Source organism: Vipera ursinii (assembly GCF_947247035.1).
Source record: "Vipera ursinii genome assembly, chromosome: 3".
Lineage (NCBI taxonomy): Eukaryota > Metazoa > Chordata > Lepidosauria > Squamata > Viperidae > Vipera > Vipera ursinii.
The window spans coordinates 125,544,881-125,556,635 of NC_139516.1; the positions used below are offsets into that span (position 1 = coordinate 125,544,881).

At 46.4% G+C, this 11,755-nt stretch overlaps 1 protein-coding gene across 4 annotated transcripts; it reads left to right on the plus strand.

Annotated features, from left to right (window-relative positions):
* Positions 1-153: 153 nt before the first annotated feature.
* On the plus strand, positions 154-10,320 carry IRX2 (iroquois homeobox 2). 4 transcript variants are annotated; one of them, XM_083359665.1, is made up of 5 exons: positions 154-1,044; positions 2,760-3,177; positions 3,855-4,610; positions 5,692-5,762; positions 10,046-10,320. In XM_083359665.1, exons 1-4 carry the CDS (start codon positions 802-804, stop codon positions 5,733-5,735), a joined length of 1,461 nt encoding a protein of 486 aa, XP_083215791.1. In that variant the 5' UTR covers positions 154-801; the 3' UTR covers positions 5,736-5,762; positions 10,046-10,320. The 4 variants fall into 4 exon arrangements, with proteins under 4 accessions (XP_083215791.1, XP_083215790.1, XP_083215789.1 ...); XM_083359664.1 differs by lacking the exon at positions 10,046-10,320 and adding an exon at positions 6,835-7,495; XM_083359663.1 differs by lacking the exon at positions 10,046-10,320 and adding an exon at positions 6,831-7,495 and having other exon boundaries at positions 155-1,044.
* Positions 10,321-11,755: the final 1,435 nt, after the last annotated feature.

Here is an 11,755-nt window from a genome sequence, read left to right on the forward strand (position 1 = left end):
GCGTGGTCTTCCCGCATATGCAGATGAGTCGTCGTGACGGACAGCTCGCCTTGCCAATGTCCCTCCGAAACTCCTTTCCCCCCACCCCCTCCGCAAACTCCTCTCGCCTTCCCAAGCTCCTACGCCTGCTCCAAAATCCGAGACTTGTCGCAGGCGCTGAGGGGAAAAAAAAAAAAAAAAGCTCGCCTTGCCTTACTGGCGGGCTCCGAGCGCGGGAGGGAAGGAGGGAAGAATTGCGGAGCCGGCGAAGGCTGCTGCTTACCCGGTGCAGCCCGGTCGAGGCTGGTTTTTTTTTTTTTTTTCGTTTTTTTCCCCTCCCGCTCTCCCTTATTTTTGACCTCTTCCCTGCCGGGCTTTGGGGAGACGCCTCCTCTTCCTCTTCTCTTGCTTCCCGCGCGCCTTGCTCGCCCAGATGCCCACCGCCGCTACCACCTCCTCCTCCTCCTCTTCCTCCTCCTCCTCCTGCAGCAGTGGGTGACTTGTGCGTGGGAAAAGGAGGAGAAGGAGAAAGAGAGAGAGAGAGCGCGCGCGCGCGCCCAGAAAAGAGCGAGCGGCTTTCCTCCGCCTCGCGCCAGGCTCTCTCCTTTTGGCTCCTGCTCCTCCTGCTTATGGAGCGGACGCTGTGAGCTCCTCCGCCGCCGGAGTGCTCAGCAGCAGTAGGAGCGGCGGCGGCGGCGGCAGCAGCCCAGCCGCTGAAGTGCCAGCCGTCCTCCTCCTCCTCCGCCCTGAGCCGGAGTCCAGGCCCCCCGCTTCCCTTCCTTTTGCCCGCCCGCTGACAGTCGGCCGGCCAGCCAGCCAGCTATGTCCTACCCTCAGGGCTACCTCTACCAGCCCCCGGGCTCGCTGGCGCTCTACTCCTGCCCGGCTTACGGGGCGTCGGCGCTGGCGGCGCCCAGGAGCGAAGAGCTGGCCAGATCATCTTCGGGCTCGGCGTTCAGCCCTTATCCCGGATCCGCGGCGTTCACGGCCCAAGCGGCGGCCACCGGCTTCAGCAGCCCGCTTCAGTATTCCACCGACCCGGCCACGGGATTCCCCTCCTACATGGTGGGTAACTGACGAGCGAGCGAGCGAACGAACGACCCGCCTCGGCGCCATCCTTCACCATCGCCGCCGCCGCCTCCATCTTCCTCCTCCTCCTCCTCCTCCTCCTCCTCATTCATCGCTCCCCCCACTCGTATCTCCGAGACCATCTGGGCTAGTCTGGGGGATCGTGTGAATGTACCCCGCGCTAAGCTCACCGTGTGAACCGAGGAAAGGAGGGAGTAGCTGTCTTCCCCCTCGCTGGCTTTCTCTTTCTGGAAGCTTTCTTTCTTTTTTCTTTTTTCTTTTTTGTCCTTCGGTTGTGCCAGTCTTTCGCTGCTTTTCTACTTTTCCTTTCTTTTCCTTTCCTCTTTGTATCTGGGTTTTTAAACACTTCCTCCTCCCTTTTCCTCTGCATTTTATTTTATTTATTTATTTATTTTTGCTCCCTGGATTCTGTTTTCCCACTTTCTTGTCTCTTTTATGTTTTCACTATTCTTCTGTTAAGTTTTTTTTCCCCCTTCTGTTATTTGTCTCTCGTTTGTCCACTTTTACTTCTGATTGAGTAATTTACAAGTGCCGACGTTCCACTGATTTAAAGGAGTCCAAGCGGAGCGTGTGCGCGCGTGCGTGTGTGTGTGTATGTATGTGCTTGTGCCCTCGCGCTCTTAGTTCTTTTCACGCAGCTTCGGGCAGATGTCCACCACTTCCCGATTGCTGCAAAGTATGTTAACGTCGGCGTTCGTGCGTATTTTGTAGCTATTGCAAACCGATGAAGGATTAAAGATAGCAGAGCCAATTGGTCCTGGGAAAGTGGGGCGAAGGGTTCGTTTTCTTTCACTACACACGAGATATCAGATCCAACGTCTTTGGCTGGACTCTCTCTCCCTCCCTCTTTCTCTCTCCCATAACCTTCGCCTTTTCTCCCAGCCCGGCGATCTTTATTTAGGATAATGAGAACCCCATCTCAAACGCTCCTCTGTTTGACTTTCTCGTGGCAAAAGAAAAGCACCCGCAAGTTGCCAAGTTTTTCTTTTTTCTTTTTTTCTTTTTTCTTTTTCTCTCTCCATGGGTTATTTAAGAACATTAAGTAGATTTGGAGCGTATTGTAGTTTTCTTTCCTGGACCGGCTATAAAACTTATCAAGTTGCTCAACTAATTTCCTTCCCTTCTCCATACTCTCGTATTATGCAGACTTTAAATCAGCGTAATTTAAACGTTTAAAGGGTGAATTAAAATGCTAATTATATCGTATTTGACCAATTCGAAACGGTGCATATCTCCTGGTTTGCAAATTGGATTTGCAATGCATTAGCGGACTGAATTGCTAAGTGGGGGTTTTTTGTTGTGCCTCTCTTCCTCTCTCTCGCTCCCCGCCCCCCGCCCCCCCCGCCCCGAGCAAAAAGAAAAATATCTTAGCCATTCATGTAGACATGGAGGGGAAAAGTAGAAAGAGGTCTTTAGAGAGGGAAATAAATTAATATGTTAAATAAATGGAAACTACGAAAAGAAAATTTCAGCAGTTTTTCCAGGAGGCGAAAGGAATCTGATTCCAGTATCACCCGGGCTTTTTTTAAAAAAAAATAATAATAAAGGAAAATGCATAGGAGTGTTCCAAAAAATATATCGTTATATATAGTTCTCTGTTCTGTTCGTTTTTGTAATATTAATCATATTTTCGTGCCGATCACCAGCTGTAGAAAATAGCTGAGTAAACACTTTGCTTTGGCGCCTGGCAGGGTTCTCCTTACGACGCCCACACGACGGGCATGAGCGGGGCCATCAGTTACCATCCCTACGGCAGTCCAGCCTACCCCTATCAGCTAAATGACCCGGCCTACCGGAAGAACGCCACGCGAGACGCCACGGCCACGCTGAAGGCCTGGCTGCAGGAGCACCGTAAGAACCCGTACCCGACTAAAGGCGAGAAGATCATGCTGGCCATCATCACCAAGATGACCCTCACGCAGGTCTCCACCTGGTTCGCCAACGCCCGCAGGAGGCTCAAGAAGGAGAACAAGATGACTTGGGCGCCGCGCAACAAGAGCGAGGATGAGGACGAGGACTTGGAAGGGGAGAGCGGCGGGATGCGGAGCAAGGAGGAGACCGGCTCGGACAAAGGGCGGGACAGCAACGAAACGTCGGCGGAGGACGAAGGTGAGATGCAGGACCGGGGAGGAAGTGGCGGGATCGTTCCATTTTGAGTTCAAAAGAGCGGAGAAGGCAGCCTCGGAGCGAGGCTAGGGAGAGGAGGTTTTCAGCGGCCCTCTCTTTCTGACAGCCTTTAGTCTCTTTCAGTGTAGCCGGCACCCCCCCCCCCCACACACACACACACCACCCACCTACCTACACCCCGATCCGCATAGCACTAAGCTGAAGTTTCTGTAGTTTAACGCTCTCCCACCGGGAGGAATAATGGCAGCAATGCTGGTGTTTTTGACGCTACATTTCTAAAAGCTTTAGGAAGATAGGGTCTGCGGGCGGCAGGAAAGACCGGCCTTACAACTAAGAGGCGCAAAGAAAGAAACTCGGGGGAGGCCGCTCCGCCGGGGCTCTTCCCGGCCAAGTTCCGGCCAGAAGAGCCGCGGCCGTTCTCTTCAACGAGAGTTGGGCAAAAGGCCTGGGGCCTTGCAGAGGGTGGCATCCCGCTTAAGGCCTGCAGAGCCGGGTAGGGAGACGGGCACGGAGACGCGAAGGCTAGGAGAGCCATCCGAGCTTGGGGTTCGAAGGGGTTTCCCTGGAGCGGGCAGGAGAGCGGGGATTTGGGGCTGCCGATCCTGTCGCCTGCCTGCCTGCCTGCCTGCCTCGACAGTTTCTCTGGTTCTTTGCTGCAGGGATCAGCTTGCAGGTGGATTCCCTCACCGACCACTCCTGCTCGGCCGAATCGGATGGGGAGAAGGGCCCGTGCAGGACGGGGGACCCGCTCTGCGAGTCAGGCTCGGAGTGTAAGGACAAGTACGAGGAGATCGAGGAAGACGACGACGAAGAGGACGAGGATGAGGACGACGAAGACGACGAGGCGGGCAGAGGCCTCCCCCCCAAGCCCGTCACCTCCTCTCCTCTCACCGGGGTGGAAGCCCCGCTCCTGGGCCACCCGCACGGCCAGGATTCTGCCAGAAACGCCGCCAAAGCTGCTCTGGACGCCCGGATCCCACCCTCGGTGGCCTCCCAAACTACGCAAGCCAGCAAGCCCAAGCTCTGGTCGCTGGCGGAAATAGCCACCTCGGACCTTAAGCATCCGCACCCCCACACCCACAGCCTGGGGCAGAGCTGCCCGCCCTCGGCCCCGCCGCCTTCCACCCCACACAGCGCTGCCTACTCGCCTTCTTCGCTCTTGGGGAGGCATATTTATTACACGTCGCCTTTTTATAGCAATTACACAAACTACGGGAACTTCAACGCCCTCCAAGGACAGGGCATCTTGAGGTACAACTCGGCCGCCGTGGCCTCCAACGAGGGACTCAACCAAGCGGTCTTAACTGGCGGCGGTGGCGGCGTGGCTCTGAAGGCGGGCTCGGAAAACTCGCTGAAAAGCATGGCAGGCCACCTCGAACAGCATTACAAGCCTCCCAGTTCAGATCCCAAGAAAGGTAGGTAAACTCTTTGTTTCTCGTTTTGCTTCCGAGGAGAGAAAAACCATTTAGCTCTACCTCAAGGGTGGGAAAAGCAGGCGGCCTTCCTGATTCGGCCCACAAGATCACCCAATAAGAATGGAAGGAGGGGGGGGTGAGAGAAGCAGACTGTCCATCGATTGACTTGATGGGTGTTGGAGGGGGAGTGTCAAGCCTTTCCATTGCTTAAGAAGGCAAAGCAAAAGGGCATGTCTGCAGCATCAGCTCCTTGAGATGCCAACGGCCTAGCTTCCGCTTTGTTTTAACTAAGCCCTTGTCCTGGGCTGCGGTCCTAATCAAGATTGTCCTTCTAGTAATTAATAGGTTAGGAAGGAAATGCAAATGCACCTTTCCAAAATTAGTGAAACTAGATTGACGAGGCAAAAAGAAAAACAACGAGCAAACAAAATTTGGAGTCTACTCTAAAGTGCTGACAACCAGTGTTAAAACCCATTTATTTAAAAAAAAAAAAGTTATGTCACGAATCCTTATATCTGAGAAATGGAAAGATGCACAGATAGAAGAAGGCCAGCTTGGTAAATACAGTGCATGTAATATTTCTAAATCTCAGATTCTGGATGGAGGAAATGTTAACAGTAGTAAATGCGATTGTAGTTATGGCAGCAATAACACTCATCACTTTCTGAAACAAGCAGAAGTCTTGACAGTCTGTGGGTGAGTCAATTCTCTGTAGGAAAGGGTGCGAGATTCCTCTCTAAGTATACTTAGTCAGAAGCATGTCAGAGTGGGCTATTAAACTTGGAAGGCACAGAATTGCAGCTTGAATAATCAGCCACATCTAAGGGTGTCCTGTCACCCTAAGAACTCTTATGAGCTTGCTTAGCTTTTAAACAGGAGATCGTTAGAGAAGGTGGTCTCCCAATGAGCAATTACACCCCTCCCCTTAAATCTCCATCAGCTGAGAAATGATGCCATAGGGGCAGGCCTTTTAAACACTCAGCTCTGAGCTTTTGTGCAAGAAGGAGCTGGCTGTGCCCAGAGTGAATAATCTAGTTAGCCAGCTGTGTCCTGTGACTAACTGACGCTTCTATTTTGACAGACCCCACTGAAATGTGCACAGTAGGAGTACAACCATTCCTATAGAAGGGCAATCACACAGCAGCCAGGCAAGTAAGTGAGACCCATATTCTTCTTTTTGCCTTTTATTCTGTTGCACTGGTTAGGGGGATCCGTACACATCGCCCACCCTGTAAATTGGCTTAATGTTCATTTCTTGCTCCGTTACCAGAGAGTAGTATGATGACCAAGAACCTCCAAGGCCCGCATTTTTACCCTTTTGTTTCACTTTGCAGAAAACAGTTCAGCTGTTTTATATGCAGGTCATCTTCCTATAAAATGGTCCATTTTGAATGGATACTTAAATTGGACTTTTTAAAATGTTATTTGCAAGTTAAAGATTCAAGGGAGTGGGCAGTTATTGCACAAGGCATCACTGAAATGAATGCTGAGGGTGGGTGGGAGGGGGGTGGGAAGAGAGAATCATGCTCACTTTGCAATCCAGCCAGAATTGATCTCATTGTCCTCTTCCACTATTTGAAGTAAGCATGTAAAATAATATATGCAAGAAGCCTTCGTTGCTATATTGCCAGTAGGGAATGAAGGAGAACTTCCTACTTCTTTGAATTTATTTTTTGTTTGTTTGTTTATTTATTAAGTTTAGGCACCCCCTGACTCCAACTGATTCTGGGTGGCTGTATAATAAATGTATCTACATAGGCCTTAAATTTAAAGAACTATGCATCAAAATAAGCCCTTAATTTATCTGGAATACTGATATACATTTCAAATAGCAGAGACAGACAATGAGATAGATCTTGGCCAGGTTCCAAAGAGTATCTGCATTCATTACCTAGGTTCATTCCCCATCTATTTCCAAGAAGCTGCTGCATTTAATTTGTTTTTTTAATATATATATATATATATATATATATATATATATATATATATATATATATATATATATATATATATATATATATATATATATATATATATATATATATATATATATATATAGTATGAGCAAATATTCTTTACTCCCTAAAAATAACAACCCACCCCCACCCCAGTCCTTCTCAGGCAAGGAAGGAGAATAACCTTTTCACTTTGCTGCCAGTTTTAACACATTCTGTGTAAATGAAAGATTGAGGATGATCTGGTGTTTTCCTTGGTCCACAGGTAGGTGTCACAATTGCTTTGAGAAAAGTCAACAAGCCATCATCTCTCCCCAAGCTAATCTATCTCTATCTGTAACACTAACAAAACTCTAAATCCGGATCACATCTTGTGCCACTGTATAAAAGAAGACCACAGAGCACTCTTAGATCTACAGACTATAATTACTGAACCAGAATTTTGTTGGACATTAATGTGCATTTACTGGTATAGTCTAGTTTCCCTAATGTATGTGTGATTAAAAAAGGAAAACAAAAACAAAAAAAGGAAATCTGTTTTTTCTCAGGATATCTTGACTTGATCACTTCATTACCACGGTATATACATATATACATATATATCTATATATCTATATTCTGTAGGTGTGATAGGACTTATTGTACAAACTCTTTGTAAAAGATACATACAGTAGGGATTAATTAAAGAAACTGCAAGTACTTACAAAATGAAACATATTTGATATTTATTTTTGTAATGATATAAAATCTTCTAGTAATTTATGCAAGTTGTATTGCAATGGAATCCCAAGTCTTTTGTAAATAAATTATGCCTGGTTTTTATTTGAAATGTTGATGGTTATACAATCCCTTGTTGTTTAACAAGAATTCTTTACTAATTTATATCTATAACTGTAAATAAAACAGATTAGTCTACAACAAGGTGCTGCCTTTTTATTCAATTTTACTGGTTATAAATATGCATATTTGGTAATTTATGATAATTTGCAAAGCGTTAAAGATATGTTATCTTTTGAATTTATGTGACTAAATAAAAGTTAGCTAAACTTTATTTAATTAATTTATATAGATACACAGAAATGACCAACATTTTTCATACAAAATACTGCCTTGACCCACATTTTAAGTAAATGCACTTATTTTTTTTAATCAAAAAGTAAAAAACACTCTAGGAAATCCTCCCAGTAAAAAACTACTCTCCCTCATTTCACGTGCTTTCTACTCATTTCTATAATGCACCTAAGGCATCTATCTTGGGCTTTTTTTAAAAAAAAAAGGAAAAAGAAGAAGCTCAACAGTGTCTTTTCTCCCACTCCCCCAGCAAATAATGAGAATTCCCATATAGTAAAATTTCAATAAAGAGACAAACAACCATTTATTTTCTTTTCCAAAGATAAATTGAGTGAATATAACTTAGGGTTACGAAACAAGAATAATAGCTTCTTAGACTGCCCTTTAATCAATCATACACTTATTTTTCAAGAGGCTCATCTATTTTATTCCATGATTAATAATGTTCCGGCATGAGAGCATTATTAGATCCCAGCAGGAGAGATCCTGGATGCTTTTAGCTGCTTTGCAATGGTCAGTCGGGGTTCATTACCGGCTGATATTGAACCATTTATAAAATCTTGTCTAAACATCTGCCAGCTCAGATAGGCCGATGTGTCTGAAGATGGCAAATGGCTGGAACAGTTGATATTGACAAACGGGACTCTCTCCAGTGGCTTTTTGTTCACTGAAAATTAGTGGCCTCTGGCTCAGGGGCTTGTTAGAAAGGGCATTTGAAAGTGATCTCAGATAGTTCAGACTTCAGCCAAGGGAATGTTAACTGGATAAAGAATGTGGAGGTGTGTGTGTGTGTGAGAGAGAGAGAGAGAGAGGGAGAGAGGGAGAGAGGGAGAGAGGGAGAGGGAGAGAGAGAGAGAGAGAGAGAGAGAGAGAGAGAAAGTGGAAAGAGGACTGATGGAAGGAGGAGAAGGCTGCAGCTTACAGGAAGGTTAGAAACATTTTAGGTATTTGCAGTTTAGTCCCTTGGTGCTTAGAACAGCTTAACCAAAGGATAAGTTGGTGTTGGGACAAGTTGACAAATAATGCAAGAAGGTGGGGGGGGGGGAGAGAGAGATGGAATCATCTTCTTAACATCTTACCTGAAGTTCCCACATACATAAATGACTTGGCTTTCAAAATAAGTATGTTTTAAAATACATCTTTGGATTTTAGTAAGGCAGTTAAATAGGCGCAATTAAATTTATTCAGGCTAATCCTTGTTTCTAGAAGTTATTCCAACTGATAACTGTTTCCTGCTCCATATACACAGACACAGATGAATTTATTGAAAGACTTTCCCCCTCTCTTATTTTGTAGCTTAGGAGTGCATTTGTTTGCACTTAAGAAATAATTTAGAGTACATGATATTTTATACTGCTCTGTGGGAAACAGTACAACCCCAGTCCATAGAGAAATTCAACCTCGCCCCCCCCCCCAAGCTTCAGAAAGCTTCGGCTGAATGGAAATCAAAGATGTGCCTATTTCTTTCAACTGAGTTAACATAAAAGAGTCTATATTAGGTTTGCATTCCCTCCAATTCATTTCAGTGGTAGATGGTGCCATCAGAAATTTAGTAATATTTCTACTAGCCCAGATCACAATGAGGTTTGAATTCATAAAACACCCAGCCCTGTGCATTACTGTGTGGCTGGCAAAACACATTTCTTATTAGGAATGACATGTGATGTTAAAATAATTTCATATTTAAATACAAAATGTTGGTGTCTTTGTTTTTTTTTTTTAAATCCAGGCTAAAACATCTTGAAGAAAGGTTTTGCAAAAAAAAAACCTTCCCTCCCAGCTGGGATACAAATCAGTCCTGTTAGTCAGATTATTGGGGGAAATGCTGAGACTCCTATTTAAAAAAAAAGCTTTATTTTTAATCACAGTTATTTATTTTTATAAATAACTCAAAGCCTCGAACATATCTAATACTCCTTCCTCCTTCAATTTTCCCCACATCAACCACGTGAGATGAGTTGGGCTGAGAGAAGGTGACTGGCCCGAAGTCACAGCCAATTTATATGCCTAAATTTGGACTGGAACTCACAGTTCCTGTTTTTTGGCCTGGTGCCTTAATCAATAGACCAAACTGCCTCTTTTTCTTTTTTTCTGGGGATCTTTATAAAGAAACATTTTTCCTAAGGTCTGTCGCTTACCTAATAGTTTCACCTCCCCTCTTCTGTCTTTTAGCCTCCCCTCCCCTCCTCCTCCTTGTTACACTCTGCGCTTTTTACAGGTAATATGCACGTTCCATTTGGTTTTATTTTAAATTCATTTTGTGGCAAAGATTAGGAAATCTAACGACTTTCCTTTGATGATGATTATTTCCCATGAATGATCTCGGATCTTCATAATTTACTCATCCCCCTTGCTGGAATTTAGATCTGGGATTTTTTTTTTATTTTTTTATTTTTTTTTTTCTGAAAGGAAAAGTTGGAAGACCTGAGACTGAATGATGCTTCCCTTCTTCGTTGTCACCTTTTGTCGGTTTGGTGTAACCTCGGGATCTAAACGAGAATATCAACACGGAGCCGTCCCTAATGGCAGCTCCTCTCGCCCTCCTTGCGGACTTCCTACACCGTGTAAGCGCCTTCTGAGAAGAGCCGTTACCCATTTACTGTGGTTAAGATTACCGGGCAGTTCTTCTGAACTAGAACCGCACAATCTGGTGTGTATCCGCTGCGTTTTAATGAAGGTTTAATTTAGGAATACTCTACTATATCGCCCGAAGTCTCATTTCATTCTCTTTCAACGCGCCGGTGAACTTTCTGAGGGATTCCCCCCCCCCCCGCCGCCGCCGCCTCCCCTATTAATTAGACAGACTTTATGCTTTTAAAAAGTCTGGAGACGAAGAGGACGGAGACTAGTGATGACATTAAGATGCAGTGCCAAAGGACAACGTGGCAATTGTCATATTTGGCTCCTTTTGGTTTCACTTCCCCCCCCCAACCAACCCCCATCTTCAACGAGGAAGCCATTTAGGAAATAGAATAACGGAGTTGGAAGGAACCTTGGAGGTCTCCTAGTCCAACCCCCTGCTCAGGACCGGACACCTTAAAGCATTTCAGACAAATGCTAATCCAATCTCTTCTTCAACGGCGTTCAAGAGCGATTTCATTACGGTGTTATCTCATTGCTTTGCAGCCCAGACTCGGCCCAGACAGTGGCCCAAATCTTTCACCCTTCAACTCTCTTCCCAAGCGCCTTCTCCAAGTTGCCTTTGCCTTCAGCTTCTGTCGGGTTAGCAGAACCTTCTACCGCCACTTTTTAACGAAATGCTAGACTCCGTGTCCCGTAGCTGCCTTCCTCTACCACTCTGAGGCAGAGATAAACTGGGCTGGTTGTACCAAAAGGAGCGCGGGGGGCGGGGGGGGAAAAGAAAGCTTGTCCCCTCCAATTTTCGCTGCTCTCTTTCTGCCCTGACTTCAAAGGTCAACAACGTGTGTTGCCCATAAGAGAAAACTTGTTTCTAGGAAAGAAACAGTCTGAAGGACGGAACTTGCCTGCAGCGGGGTGGGAAAGAGCGGGCCTTTTTGCCTCCCCCTCTCCAGTCAAGCGTAAGATTGTGGCCGCTTTGCTCTTTTTGGTGCTTTTGCTTGAAAAAGACCGGAACGCTGCGAGGTGGAGGGTTTGAACTCTCCAAACGGAGGCCGGGAACGGGAGGCTTCACGGGTTGCTTGTAATTGAGGCCTGCCCCCCCCACCCCCCCCAGCCGAAGATTGCTTGCCATTTATTGCAAGCGCTTCTCTCCCGCTTGCAATAAACCCCGCAGGCGATGTGCTTCGAGTCCTTTCCTAGAGTTCAGTCTTCGCCGGCGCTGCTCCTGTGTCGCTGGACTCAATGGGTCTGGCCGGGTGGATTGCACGTAACCGCGCCATTCCGTTCCCATCGACTGCAGCATCGACTTAGGAGAAAGCAGAGTTCGCCGAGGTTTACTCGGCAGCCGTGGGTAAAATCCGGATTCTGCAAGAGCGCCATGGATCTTGGCTGTTCTTTCAGAGGACGCCTTTAGTTAGGGCAGGGCTCTGATCTCGCCTCTCCAAGCGCGCGGACCGTAGCATGATGATGTGCGTACTTGTGTTAAAGGGTGTCAGATCTTTATTATTTTAGGCAGTCCGTAAAGCAGACAAACAGACA